The following is a 15,975-nucleotide window of genomic DNA, read 5'->3' on the forward strand; positions in this document are numbered from 1 at the left end:
GAGTGAGCGGTTGTCGTGAAACGTGCGGATATCGGGGAGCTGGGCGAGCGGTTGTCGTGAAACGTGCGGATATCGGGGAGCTGGGTGAGTGGTTGTCGGGAAACGTGCGGATATCGGGGAGCTGAGCGAGCGGTTGTCGTGAAATGTGCGGATATCGGGGAGCTGAGCGAGCGGTTGTCGTGAAACGTGCGGATATCGGGGAGCTGGGCGAGCTGTTGTCGGGAAACGTGCGGATATCGGGGAGCTGAGCGAGCGGTTGTCGTGAAATGTGCGGATATCGGGGAGCTGAGCGAGCGGTTGTCGTGAAACGTGCGGATATCGGGGAGCTGGGCGAGCGGTTGTCGTGAAACGTGCGGATATCGGGGAGCTGAGCGAGCGGTTGTCGGGAAACGTGCGGATATCGGGGAGCTGAGTGAGCGGTTGTCGTGAAACGTGCGGATATCGGGGAGCTGGGCGAGCGGTTGTCGTGAAACGTGCGGATATCGGGGAGCTGGGCGAGTGGTTGTCGTGAAACGTGCGGATATCGGGGAGCTGAGCGAGCGGTTGTCGTGAAACGTGCGGATATCGGGGAGCTGAGCGAGCGGTTGTCGTGAAACGTGCGGATATCGGGGAGCTGAGCGAGCGGTTGTCGTGAAACGTGCGGATATCGGGGAGCTGAGTGAGCGGTTGTCGTGAAACGTGCGGATATCGGGGAGCTGGGCGAGCGGTTGTCGTGAAACGTGCGGATATCGGGGAGCTGGGCGAGCGGTTGTCGTGAAACGTGCGGATATCGGGGAGCTGAGCGAGCGGTTGTCGTGAAACGTGCGGATATCGGGGAGCTGAGCGAGCGGTTGTCGTGAAACGTGCGGATATCGGGGAGCTGAGTGAGCGGTTGTCGTGAAACGTGCGGATATCGGGGAGCTGAGCGAGCGGTTGTCGGGAAAGGTGCGGATATCGGGGAGCTGAGTGAGCGGTTGTCGGGAAAGGTGCGGATATCGGGGAGCTGGGCGAGCGGTTGTCGGGAAACGTGCGGATATCGGGGAGCTGGGCGAGCGGTTGTCGGGAAACGTGTGGATATCGGGGAGCTGAGTGAGCGGTTGTCGTGAAACATGCGGATATCGGGGAGCTGAGCAAGCGGTTGTCGTGAAACGTGCGGATATCGGGGAGCTGAGCGAGCGGTTGTCGTGAAACGTGCGGATATCGGGGAGCTGAGTGAGCGGTTGTCGTGAAACGTGCGGATATCGGGGAGCTGAGCGAGCGGTTGTCGTGAAACGTGCGGATATCGGGGAGCTGAGTGAGCGGTTGTCGTGAAACGTGCGGATATCGGGGAGCTGAGCGAGCGGTTGTCGTGAAACGTGCGGATATCGGGGAGCTGAGTGAGCGGTTGTCGTGAAACGTGCGGATATCGGGGAGCTGGGCGAGCGGTTGTCGTGAAACGTGCGGATATCGGGGAGCTGAGTGAGCGGTTGTCGTGAAACGTGCGGATATTGGGGAGCTGAGCGAGCGGTTGTCGTGAAACGTGCGGATATCGGGGAGCTGAGTGAGCGGTTGTCGTGAAATGTGCGGATATCGGGGAGCTGAGCGAGCGGTTGTCGTGAAACGTGCGGATATCGGGGAGCTGAGTGAGCGGTTGTCGTGAAACGTGCGGATATCGGGGAGCTGAGCGGGCGGTTGTCGGGAAACGTGCGGATATCGGGGAGCTGAGTGAGCGGTTGTCGGGAAACGTGCGGATATCGGGGAGCTGAGCGAGCGGTTGTCGGGAAACGTGCGGATATCGGGGAGCTGAGCGGGCGGTTGTCGGGAAACGTGCGGATATCGGGGAGCTGAGTGAGCGGTTGTCGGGAAACGTGCGGATATCGGGGAGCTGAGCGAGCGGTTGTCGGGAAACGTGCGGATATCGGGGAGCTGGGCGAGCGGTTGTCGGGAAACGTGCGGATATCGGGGAGCTGAGTGAGCGGTTGTCGGGAAACGTGCGGATATCGGGGAGCTGAGTGAGCGGTTGTCGGGAAACGTGCGGATATCGGGGAGCTGAGTGAGCGGTTGTCGTGAAACGTGCGGATATCGGGGAGCTGAGCGAGCGGTTGTCGTGAAACGTGCGGATATCGGGGAGCTGAGCGAGCGGTTGTCGTGAAACGTGCGGATATCGGGGAGCTGAGCGAGCGGTTGTCGGGAAACGTGCGGATATCGGGGAGCTGAGCGAGCGGTTGTCGGGAAACGTGCGGATATCGGGGAGCTGAGTGAGCGGTTGTCGGGAAACGTGCGGATATCGGGGAGCTGAGCGAGCGGTTGTCGGGAAACGTGCGGATATCGGGGAGCTGGGCGAGCGGTTGTCGGGAAACGTGCGGATATCGGGGAGCTGAGTGAGCGGTTGTCGGGAAACGTGCGGATATCGGGGAGCTGAGTGAGCGGTTGTCGGGAAACGTGCGGATATCGGGGAGCTGAGTGAGCGGTTGTCGTGAAACGTGCGGATATCGGGGAGCTGAGCGAGCGGTTGTCGTGAAACGTGCGGATATCGGGGAGCTGAGTGAGCGGTTGTCGGGAAACGTGCGGATATCGGGGAGCTGAGTGAGCGGTTGTCGGGAAACGTGCGGATATCGGGGAGCTGAGCGAGCACCTTGAAGTTGACGTCGGTGCAGCAGCGGCAGGGGATGCAGGGCCCCTTGATCTTGAGCACCTCCTCGCGCTCCGCGTTGAGCACGGAGAAGATGGGCAGGCAGATGTGCCACTTCTGGACGATGTAGCCGATGGGCGTTCCCGGCGGGGACTGCACCTCGATCTGACGCGGCGGCCGAGGCGGCAACGGCGGAGGTGACGCTCGCTCTCTCGGTCGCTCGCTCTCTCGGTCGCTCGCTCTCTCGGTCGCTCGCTCTCTCGGTCGCTCGCTCTCTCGGTCGCTCACTCTCTCGCTCGTTCTCTCGCTCTCTCGCTCGCTCTCTCGCTCACTCGGTCACTCGCTCACTCTCTCGCTCGCTCTCTCGCTCGCTCTCTCTCGCTCGCTCTCTCTCTCGCTCGCTCTCTCGCTCTCTCGCTCGCTCTCTCGCTCGCTCTCTCTTCTCTTTTCATTTTTTTACTTTTAAACTTTACCGGCTAAAAGGCCGGCCCCATTTCCACCCGCCCCCCCTCTCTCCGGCTCAGGTACACACTATCCTGGCTATGATGGCTGGCTCATTCCTGACCCCCATCTCCCCATCCCTCCCATCATCCCTCCCATCACCCCGCCCTCTCACCCCCCCACTGCCCCCCCCCCCCCACGCCTCATCTCCTGCAGGCAGCAGGGGCAGCAGCAGCTGATGATGGCTATGATGTCTAGGCTGGCTGTCTATCCTGGCTATGATGTCTAGGCTGGTTGGCTATCCTGGCTATGATGGCTGGCTCATTCTGACCCCCATCTCCCCATGCCCTCCCATCACCCCGCCCTCTCACCACCCCCCCCCCCTGCCCGCCTCACCCCTCACCTCTTGCAGGCAGCAGGGGCAGCAGCAGCTTCCGCAGCGCAGGGGCCGGTGCAGGTGCAGCACTTCCTGGCCGGCGTTGTCCGTCACCTGGATCTCGAATGGCCGCAGGGGGCCCACAGCACTGGCGCGTGCAGCAGTCCGTGCGCTCGGCGGCAAAGTAGACCTGCTGCCCCACGCTGTTCTTCACCACGTAGCGGTTGTTCGTCTCGAAGCCCAGGATGGCTGCGGTGAGGGGGGGAGAGGGGAGAGGGGGGGAGGAGGGGGGAGGAGGGGGGGGAGGAGGAGGAGGAGAGGAGGGAAGAGGGGGGGAAGGAGGGGGAAGGAGGGGCAGGGGGAGGAGGGGGGGAAGGAGGGGGAAGGGAAGGAGGAGGAGAGGGAGGGGGAGGAGGGGGGAGGAAAGAGGGGGAGGAGGGGGGAGGAGGGCGAAGGGGGGGGAGGAAGAGGGGCAGAGGAGGAGGGCAAGGAGGGGGAGGAGAAGGGGGGAGGAGGAGGGGAGGAGGAGGAAGAGGGGCAGAGGAGGAGGAGGGGGGAAGGAGGAGGAAGGGGGGGGGGAAGGGGTAGGGGTGGAGGGGGAGAAGGAGGGGGGAAGGGTTTGGGGGGAGGTTTGCAAGCACGATTTTAAAAAGTTCAGCAATCGTCAAGGTGGTTGGGGGGGGGGGGGGGTGGTGAGGCGGTTGGGGGGGGGTGGTGAGGCGGTTGGGGGGGGGCGAGGCGGTTGGGGGGGGGGGGTGGTGAGGCGGTTGGGGGGGGGGGGTGGCGGTTGGGGGGGGGGTGGTGAGGCGGTTGGGTGGGGGGTGTGTGAGGCGGTTGGGGGGGGGGTGGTGAGGCGGTTGGGGGGGGGGCGAGGCGGTTGGGGGGGGGTTGGTGAGGCGGTTGGGGGGGGGTGGCGGTTGGGGGGGGGGGGGTGGCGGTTGGGGGGGGGGGGTGGTGAGGCGGTTGGGGGGGGGTGTGAGGCAGTTGGGGGGGGGGCGAGGCGGTTGGGGGGGGGTGGGTGAGGCGGTTGGGGGGGGGGGTGAGGTGGTTGGGGGGGGTGGCGAGGCGGTTGGGGGGGGGTTGGTGAGGCGGTTGGGGGGGGGTGGGTGGCGAGGCGGTTGGGGGGGTGGGTGAGGCAGTTGGGGGGGGTGGTAAGGCGGTTGGGGGGGGGTGGTGAGGCGGTTGGGGGGGGGTGGTGAGGGCGGTTGGGGGGGGTGGTGAGGCGGTTGGGGGGGGTGGTGAGGCGCTTGGGGGGGGGGTGGTGAGGCGGTTGGGGGGGGGGTGGTGAGGCGGTGGGGGGGGTGGTGAGGCGGTTGGGGGGGGGGTGGTGAGGCGGTTGGGGGGGGGCGAGGCGGTTGGGGGGGGGGGGTGGTGAGGCGGTTGGGGGGGGGGGGGTGGGCGGTCGGTTGGGGGGGGGTGGTGAGGCGGTTGGGGGGGGGGGTGGTGTGAAGCGGTTGGGGGGGGGCGAGGCGGTTGGGGGGGGGGGGGTGGTGAGGGCGGTTGAGGGGGGGGGTGGCGGTTGGGGGGGGGGGGTGGTGAGGGCGGTTGGGGGGGGGGGTGGTGAGGCGGTTGGGGGGGGCGAGGCGGTTGGGGGTGGGGGTGGTGAGGCGGTTGGGGGGGGGTGGTGAGGCGGTTGGGGGGAGGCGAGGCGGTTGGGGGGGGGGTGGTGAGGCGGTTGGTGGGGGGCGGGTGAGGTGGTTGGGGGGGGGGGGTTGGTGAGGCGGTTGGAAGGGGGGGGGTGGTGAGGCGGTTGGGGGGGGGTGGCGAGGCGGTTGGGGGGGGGTGGTGAGGCGGTTGGGGTGGGGGGGTGGGCGAGGCGGTTGGGGGGGGTGGTGAGGCGGTTGGGGGGGGGGGGTGGCGAGGCGGTTGGGGGGGGGTGGTGAGGCGGTTGGGGGGGGGGGGGTGGCGGTTGGGGGGGGGGTGGTGAGGCGGTTGGGGGGGGGTGGGCGAGGCGGTTGGGGGGGGGGTGGTGAGGCGGTTGGGGGGGGGGGGGTGGCGAGGCGGTTGGGGGGGGGTGGTGAGGCAGTTTGGGGGGGGGTGGCGAGGCGGTTGGGGGGGGGGTGGTGAGGCGGTTGGGGGGGGGGTGGCGAGGCGGTTGGGGGGGGGGTGGTGAGGCGGTTGGGGGTGGGGGGGGGTGGCGAGGTGGTTGGGGGGGGGGGTGGTGAGGCGGTTGGGGGGGGGGGGTGGCGGTGGGGGGGGGGGTGGTGAGGCGGTTGGGTGGGGTGGGTGGCGAGGCGGTTGGGGGGGTGGTGAGGCGGTTGGGGGGGGGGGGTGGCGAGGGCGGTTGGGGGGGGGGTGGTGAGGCAGTTGGGGGGGGTGGCGAGGCGGTTGGGGGGGGGGTGGCGAGGGCGGTTGGGGGGGGGGTGGTGAGGCGGTTGGGGGGGGGTGGCGAGGCGGTTGGGGGGGTGGCGAGGCAGTTGGGGGGGGGGTGGCGAGGCGGTTGGGGGGGGTGGTGAGGCGGTTGGGGGGGCGGTGGTGAGGCGGTTGGGGGGGGGGTGGGCGAGGCGGTTGGGGGGGGGAGGGGGGGGGTTGGGGGGGGTCTCTTCCGCTCACCCTTCCAGCAGCTCCACCTGCTGGTGGACCAGCACCTGGTCGATCTGCACTCGTCACAAAGACAAAGGTACCCCCATGTAGCCTTGGCAATTCAGTCGGGGGCAAGTGCTGTTAGCGAGCAGCCGCCCTATGAAGGTTACCGGCACTGTGGCACACGAGGGGGTGGGTGGCCAGCACTACGCCCCGACCGCCTTTGTCTCCCGAGTAGCAATGTCTACACATCGCACCAGGGTACTCATTTGAGGCTGAGTGGACCTAGGGGAGGCCCAGGACCAGTTTAGATAATCGTCACCGCAGGTGTTGGCCGTGAGCGGGAATTCGAACCCGGATGGCCGGGGTTCGTAGCTTAGAGTAGCGCTATCTACGACACCACCGCTCCCCGCACACCTACAGACACACACACACCTACACACACACACACCTACAGACACACACATACAGACACATACACCTACACACAACAACAACAACCGCCATTCGCCACTAAGTGGCGGTCACGTACCACCACAACGCTTGTGCCAGGGCCATGTGCACCTTGAGGCCACGTGAAGTGTCAAACGCCCGCTGGCAGGAGGTCACGGGGCAGACCCCAGCAGGTGCCACGGGTCGACTGACCGAGATGACCGAGATGAGTGGCTGATGCACCACCTGTGCCCCTACTGTGCCAACTTGCTGTGCTTTAGCCGCCCGGCGCTCCGCTCGTTGTTGTGAGCGTCGCTCCTCCGCCCTCCGTTGTGTTGGAGGGCGACTGCCTCCAACTGCCCAGTAGCGTCCGTCACGAGCCTCCTCCACAGAGGCCGATCTTGACACCGCTGGTACCAGTCATCAGCAAGTCCACACCGCTCCACATCCTCCTGTACCACATCACTCCATCTCTTCGCTAGCCCGTGCCGCGCCCGTTTAGCCCCATCGATCCGGCCGAACAAAAGCTGTTTTGGCATGCGGTGATTGGGGCATGCGGGCTACATGGCCCAGCCAACGCAGCCTTGCCTGCTGGAGGATTTGTGAGCTCACAAGAGGATTTGTGAGCTCACAAATCCTCTTTGTGAGCTCACAAATCCTCGTAAGATCTGGACAAAGTCCCATCGGTGAGCTCCTCACACAATCCAGCCTGGTTAAACCCAGGATTGATCGTAGGCAGGCCAGCCTAAATGTTTCTAACCCGGCGAAGATGTTTCCATTAGGGGGGTCCCATGTTTCGCAAGCATAGAGAAGGGAGGGAATGACCGTGGCCGAGAAGACCCGAAGCTTCGTGCGGAGAGACAGACCATGTAGCTTCCACACAGTGTTACGCAACCGATGAAAAGATAACGCTCGACTGATTCGGTGAGACCTCTGCTGTTAAACCAGAGCCGGTCATGAGCACACTGCCCAGGTATGGGAAACTCTCCCCTCTCTCCACAACTGCCCATCACCGATTGGGAGTTGTGGGGGTGGATTGCCCGATGGTACAAATACCCAGGCAGGTGCTTCGTTTTGGTGGGGCTGATGGTAAGGCCCCACCTCTTAGTGGCACACTCCAGTTTCAGCAAAAGCGTCTCTAACTCCTCCTCTGAATGAGCAGCAATTACCAAATCATCGGCATACATTACGTGGTTGACCAATAGGGAGCCATCCCTTGACCGCACCCGGGCATCGATTAGCCTCCCATTATATCTGAACCAAATGGAAAATCCCCCAGTACATCTACTGAAGGCTTCACGAACTACGTGGTCGAAATAGATGTTAAATAATGTGGGAGCCAGAGGACATCCCTGTCGCACCCCAAGGTGTACAGGGAATGGCTCCGACTCCCGGCCACGTAGTTTTACCCGGACAGACACACACACACCTACATGCACACACACACACAGACACCTACAGACACCTACAGACACCTACAGACACACACACAACAAAGAACTAAGATCCCCCGTGTAGCCTTAACAGACTGTAGGGCAAGTGCTGTTAGCGAGCACCTATGAAGGTCGGAACGGTACACGAGGGGGTGGATGGCCAGCACCACGCCCGACCGCCTTTGTCTCCCCAGTGGCAATGTTTACACACCACACCAGGTACTCATTTAAGGCTGAGTCGACCTAGGGGAGGCCCAGGACCGGTTCAGATAATCGTCACTGGTGTTGGCCGTGAGCGGGAATCGAACCCGGGTCGCCAGGTTCATAGCGCAGCGCGCTAACCGCTACACTACCGCTCCCCACACACACACACACCTACACACACACACCTACCCACACACACACACACACCTATACACATCTACACACACACACCTACAGACACACACACCTACACACGTCCACACCTACACACACACACCTACAGACACACACCTACACACAAACCTACACACACAAACCTAGACACACACCTACACACACACCTATAGGCACACACACAGACACCTACAGACACACAGACACACACCTACCCACACACACACACCTACCCGCAATCACACACACTTACACACACCTACACACACACACCTACAGACACACACCTACACACACATACACACACCTACAGACACACACACAACCTACCCACACACACACACCTACCCACACACACCTACCCACAGAGACACACACACCTACCTACACACACACACCTACCCACAGACACACACACATAGACACACACACACCTACCCACACACACACCTATAGACACACTATCACCTACAGTCACGCACGCTCGTGCCAATGCAAATATTTGCCCACTCGCGTTGCCATACAGCGGCTTGTGTCACCAGCGACGTCCGCCCTCAGTCATCGTGGGCACGGCTGTGCACACACGGGGCGTGGGTTCGACCCCGACCCTGACGCCTGCTGCTGTAAGATTTGGAGTTATTTGCGTCTCTCTCTCTCATCATCATCATCACGGTGGCTAGGAGATGTTGACTACATCGCCTGGTCTGCAGGAGGTCGTGGGTTCGATCCCGACCCTGACGACGCCTGCTGCTGGAGGTTTGGAGTTTGTGTGTCTCTCATCATCATCATCATCAGGGTGGTTAGGATGATGTTGACTACCTCGCCTGGTCTACAGGAGGTCGTGGGTTCGATCGCGACCTTGGAGGCTGCGTGTCTCATCATCATCATCATCAACACGGTGGCTAGGATGATGTTGACTACCTCGCCTGGTCTACAAGAGGTCGTGGGTTCGATCCCGACCCTGACGACGCCTGCTGCTGTAACATTTAGAGTTTGCGTGTCTCATCATCATCATCATCAGGGTGGCTAGGAGATGTTAACTACCTCGCCTGGTCTACAGGAGGTCGTGGGTTCGATCCCGACCCTGACGACGCCTGCTGCTGACGATGACGACGATGACGTCGATGATCACTATGGTGACGACGATGAGGACAATGATCACTATGGTGACGACGATGACCACGATGATGACGACAGCGACTACAGCGATGACGTCGACAACAATGACGAGGACAAAGTCGACAGCGTCACGTGGGAGAGGTTGCAAGGCCGTGAATCACGCGGGGTGAGGGGAGGGATTACGCAATTCGCGGGGGAGGGGGTCGTGTTGCCCAATCCTCATGAGTCAAAGATTTCCGGTTCATGAAAATTCATCACGAAATCGTCTACGCGACACTCGTGTGTTTGCAGGTATCAGGATGCATTGCTGTTACCCCTGACACTACTATACACTACACTATACACTACACACTACATTATACACTACACTATACACTGCACACTACACCATGCTACTATACATTACACTATACACTACTATACACTACACTACTATACACTACACTATACACTACACACTTCACTATACACTACACTATGCTACTATACATTACACTATACACTACTATACACTACACTTTACACTACACTACTATACACTACACTACTATACACTACACACTACACTATACTATACACTACACACTACACTATACACTAGACTACTATACACTACGCTACTATACACTACACTATACACTACACTACTATACACTACACTATACACTACACTACTATACACTACACTACTATACACTACATTATACACTACTATACACTACACTACTATACACTACACTATACACTACACTATACACTATACTATACACGACACTACACACTACACACGACACTATACACTACACTATACACTACACTATACACTACACTACTATACACTACCATACACTACACTACTATACACTACACTATACACTACACCACTATACACTACACTATACACTACTATACAATACACTATACACCACACTACTATACACTACACTACTACTATACACTACACTATACACTACACTATACACTACAACACTAAACTATACACCACACTATACACTACACTATACACTACACTACTATACACTACTATACACTACACTATACACTACACTATACACTACACTACTATACACTACACTACTATACACTACACTACTATACACTACACTACTATACACTACAGTACTATACACTACACTACTATACACTACACTATACACTACACTATACACTACACTACTATACACTACACTACTATACACTACACTATACACTACACTATACACCAGAGGTGTGGACTATGTGACTTGGACTCGAGTCAGACTCGAGTCATGAATTTGATGACTTGCGACTCGACTTGGACTTGCATAACAATGACTTTGTCCCACCTCTGCTATACACTACACTACTATACACTACACTACTATACACTACACTACTATACACTACACTACTATACACTACACTATACACTACACTATACACTACACTACTATACACTACACTATACACTACACTATACACTACACTACTATACACTACACTATACACTACACTATACACTACACTACTATACACTACACTACTATACACTACACTACTATACACTACACTATACACTACACTATACACTACACTACTATACACTACACTATACACTACACCACTATACACTACACTACTATACACTACACTACTATACACTACACTATACACTACACTACTATACACTACACTACTATACACTACACTACTATACACTACACTACTATACACTACACTATACACTACACTACTATACACTACACTATACACTACACTACTATACACTATACCCTAAACTATACACTACACTATACACTACACACTACACTACTATACACTACACTACTATACACTACACTATACACTACACTACTATAAACTACACTATACACTACACTACTATACACTTCACTATACACTACTATACACTACACTACTATACACTACACTACTATACACTACACTACTATACACTACACTACACACTACACTACTATACACTACACTACTATACACTACTATACACTACACTATACACTACACTACTATACACTACACTATACACTACACTATACGCTACACTATACACTACACTATACACTACACTACTATACACTACACTACTATACACTACACTACTATACACTACACTATACACTACACTATACGCTACAACACTAAACTATACACCACACTATACACTACACACTACACTACTATACACTACACTATACACTACACTACTATAAACTACACTATACACTACTACACACCTGTTACCCTTGATCAGTGCCTTAACTTGTTACAGACCAATTCAGACCATAATGGTCACCCCGTGCCACTACACTACTATACACTACACTATACACCACACTATACACTACACTATATGCTACAACACTAATCTATACACCACACTATACACTACACTATATGCTACAACACTAATCTATACACCACACTATACACTACACTATCACTACTACACACCTGTTACCGCTGATCAGTGCCCTAACTTGTTACAGACCAATTCAGACCTTAATGATCACCCCGTGCCCCTACACTACTATACACTACACTATACACTACACTACTATAAACTACACTATACACTACTACACACCTGTTACCCTTGATCAGTGCCTTAACTTGTTACAGACCAATTCAGACCTTAATGGTCACCCCGTGCCCCTACACTACTATACACTACACTATACACTACACTACTATAAACTACACTATACACTACTACACACCTGTTACCCTTGATCAGTGCCTTAACTTGTTACAGACCAATTCAGACCTTAATGGTCACCCCGTGCCACTCGTAAATCTTCACGCTCACCGTTCAAAGTCCCACCATCACAAGGGAGAAACACGACCACGTAGACGCGAACATTTTTGTTGGAAACGGCTGTGCGCTTTATGGACCTGAAGACTCAATTACCCTGTCAACCCATGGGGTAAACCGCATGGGTTGACAGGTATCAAGTTGATGAGAACAAATCTAAACTTTCTAAAAGTTGGATTCACCCACTACTCTTTGGTTCTTTCGGTAAAGTCCACGTAGGTAAAACATCAAAAAAATCTCGGCGTTTCGATCGAAACGTCGTGGTTTACTTCATGGATACCTGCAGTCACGAAGGCTTCAAATCACGATCGGATTCACCACATTTCGGCAAACAACCGCAGGAAGTGGCTTAACAAACTCTGGGTTTGTTTTTTGTCGGTAACAAGTAGCAAGGCCTCACTGGGGGCTATTGCAGCTCTTGTTCCAGAAGCCACCTCCGGCTATCACAAATGGTAGATCACGCGGAGAGGCAGAATCTCGCGTGGAAATTGACGAGCGGCCCAAATAACTCGCAGACTCCAAATCTACAGCAGCAGGCGTCGTCAGGGTCGTGATTGAACCCACGACCTCCTATAGACCAGGCGAGGTAGTCAATATCTCCTAGCCACCGTGTCAATTATGAGAGAGAGACACGCAAACTCCAAATATACAGCAGCAGGCGTAAGGGTCTGGATCGAACCCACGATCTCCTGTAGACCAGGCGAGGTAGTCAACATCTCCTAGCCACCGTGATGGTGATGAGAGACAGACGCAAGCTCCAAATATACAGCAGGCATCAGGGTCGGGTCTGAACCCACGACCTTCTGTATAGCAGGCAAGGTAGTCAACATCTCCTAGCCACAGTGATGATGAGAGAGAGAGACACGCAAACTCCAAATATACAGCAGGCGTCAGGGTCGGGTCTGAACCCACGACCTCCTGTAGACCAGGCGAGGTAGTTAACATTCTTCTTGGTTCTTTCGGTAAAGTCACGTAGAAGGAAAGTAATAAAATAATAAAAATAAAACATAATAAAACAATTCTCACGACGTTTCGGCCACAACGCAAGCAGCCGTCCTCAGGTGAAAACGCTGTCGCCTCGACAGACCTGGTTTTCACCTGAGGACGGCTGCTTGCGTTGTGGCCGAAACGTCGTGAGAATTGTTTTATTATGTTTTATTTTTATTATTTTATTATTTCCCTTCTACGTGATGACTTCACCGAAAGAACCAAGAAGATGAATCCCTGCATAATATTTTATAATGTTTTATTTTTATTATTTTATTATTTCCCTTCTACGTGACTTTACCGAAAGAACCAAGAAGATGAATCCCTGCAGTCACGAAAGAAGCTTTAAATCGAGAGGTAGTTAACGTCTCACCACTGCAGCACATACATCAAGGCGTCATCCGGTCTACATTGACCACACGTCATGCGTGTGCTAAAACATGCGCATGTACCACCGCTCACGCGCACACACATGCGCACAAAGACGTAGATCCCCCATGTAGCCTCAACAGACTGTTGGGGCAAGTGCTGTTAGTGAGCAGCACCTACAAAGGCCGGCACGGCACACGTGGGGGTGGGTGGCTACCAGCACCACGCCCGGCCGCCTTTGTCTCCCCCAGTGGCGATGTTCACTACACCACCGCACCGGGTAACTCATTTGAGGCCGAGTAGACCTAGGGGAGAGGCCCAGGACCGGTTCAGATAATCGTCATTGGAGTCGGCGGCCGTGAGCGGGAATCGAGTTAGAAGCGCAGCGTAGCGCTAACCGCTGCACCACCGCTCCTCACATGAACACGCAACAACATCAACAACAACAACAACAACAATTCGCCTATCAGTGGCGGTGACGTCACCACGACGCTTGTGCCAGGCTAGGTGCACGTTGAGGCCACGTGAAGTGTCGAACGCCTGCTGGCAGGAGGTCACGTGGCAGACCCAGCAGGTGCCGTGGGGTCGACTGACTGAGATGACAACTGGCCGATGCACCATCTGTGCCCCCTACTGTGCCAGGCTAGGTGCAGGAGGTCACGGGGCAGACCCAGTAGGTGCCGTGGGTTAACCGACTGAGATGAGTGGCAGATGACACCACCTGTACCCCCTACTGTGCCAGGCTAGGTGCAGGAGGACGCCGTGGGACAGACCCAGCAGGTGCCGTGGGTTGACTGACTGAGATGAGTGGCCGAAGCCACCATCTGTACCCCCTACTGTGCCAGGCTAGGTGCAGGAGGTCACAGGGTAGACCCAGCAGGTGCCATGGGTCGACTGACAGAGATGAGTGGCCGAAGCCACCATCTGTGCCCCCTACTGTGCCAGGCTAGGTGCAGGAGGTCACGGGGCAGACCCAGTAGGTGCCGTGGGTTAACCGACTGAGATGAGTGGCAGATGACACCACCTGTACCCCCTACTGTGCCAGGCTAGGTGCAGGAGGACGCCGTGGGACAGACCCAGCAGGTGCCGTGGGTTGACTGACTGAGATGAGTGGCAGAAGCCACCATCTGTACCCCCTACTGTGCCAGGCTAGGTGCAGGAGGTCACGGGGTAGACCCAGCAGGTGCCATGGGGTCGACTGACTGAGATGAGTGGCCGATGCACCATCTGTGCCCCCTACTGTGCCAGGCTAGGTGCAGGAGGTCACGGGGCAGACCCAGTAGGTGCCATGGGGTCGACTGACTGAGATGAGTGGCAGAAGCCACCACCTGTACCCCCTACTGTGCCAGGCTAGGTGCAGGAGGACGCCGTGGGACAGACCCATCAGGTGCCATGGGTTGACCGACTGAGATGAGTGGCCGAAGCCACCATCTGTGCCCCCTACTGTGCCAGGCTAGGTGCAGGAGGTCACGGGGTAGACCCAGCAGGTGCCATGGGTTGACCGACTGAGATGAATGGCCGAAGCCACCATCTGTGCCCCCTACTGTGCCAGGCTAGGTGCAGGAGGTCACGGGGTAGACCCAGCAGGTGCCATGGGTTGACCGACTGAGATGAGTGGCCGAAGCCACCATCTGTGCCCCCTACTGTGCCAGGCTAGGTGCAAGTGAGTGGCCGATGCACCGCACCCCCACACACCACACTCACCTGGGTGAGATATTCCAATCCTGGGGGGCAGTTTGGAATCATTGCAGGGGCATTCATCCACTGCATGGCTGGAGAAGGGGGGGGGGGTGTGGGGGGAGGGGTGAAGAGGGTGGGGGTGAAGAGGGTGGGGAGGGGTCACGTTGAACCAGCAAGTCATCATAACCGTCGTCACCATCATAGCCACCATCATCATCGTCATCAGATTGATATTGAGAAGGATGATGTTAGTGATGTTGGTGGTGTTGGTGGTGATGATGATTGTGTTTGGCAGTGGTGAGGATGATGATGATGTTGATGGTGGTGGTGGTGTTGGTGGTGATGATGGTGGTGGTGATGATGGTATTGGTGATGATGGTATTGGTGGTGGTGATGGTGTTGGTGATGATGTTGATGCTGGTGATGATGGTGGTGATGATGGTGTTGGTGGTGGTGTTGGTGATGGTGTTGGTGGTGGTGATGGTGTTGGTGGTGTTGGTGGTGTTGGTGGTGGTGATGATGGTGTTGGTGGTGGTGGTGATGATGGTGTTGGTGGTGGTGATGGTGTTGGTGGTGTTGGTGGTGTTGGTGGTGGTGATGGTGGCGGTGATGGTGTTGGTGATGGTGTTGTTGGTGGTGATGGTGATGATGGTGGTGGTGATGATGGTGGTGGTGGTGGTGATGATGGTGGTGGTGGTGGTGATGATGGTGTTGGTGGTGATGATGGTGATGATGGTGGTGGTGATGATGGTCGTGGTGATGATGGTGATGTTGGTGATGGTGATGATGTCTC

At 56.6% G+C, this 15,975-nt stretch overlaps 1 protein-coding gene across 1 annotated transcript in view; it reads right to left on the reverse strand.

Annotated features, from left to right (window-relative positions):
- Nucleotides 1-15,975, reverse strand: part of LOC144952446 (phospholipid scramblase 1-like) — a 63,970-nt gene that overhangs the window by 2,147 nt on the left and 45,848 nt on the right. The window contains 4 exon segments of the mRNA XM_078882854.1: nt 2,594-2,755; nt 3,435-3,548; nt 3,550-3,656; nt 5,962-6,004. Of these exon segments, the coding sequence (XP_078738980.1) occupies nt 2,594-2,755; nt 3,435-3,548; nt 3,550-3,656; nt 5,962-6,004 (426 nt within the window).

Source organism: Lampetra fluviatilis, chromosome 67, assembly GCF_964198595.1.
Source record: "Lampetra fluviatilis chromosome 67, kcLamFluv1.1, whole genome shotgun sequence".
NCBI classification, from domain to species: domain Eukaryota; kingdom Metazoa; phylum Chordata; class Hyperoartia; order Petromyzontiformes; family Petromyzontidae; genus Lampetra; species Lampetra fluviatilis.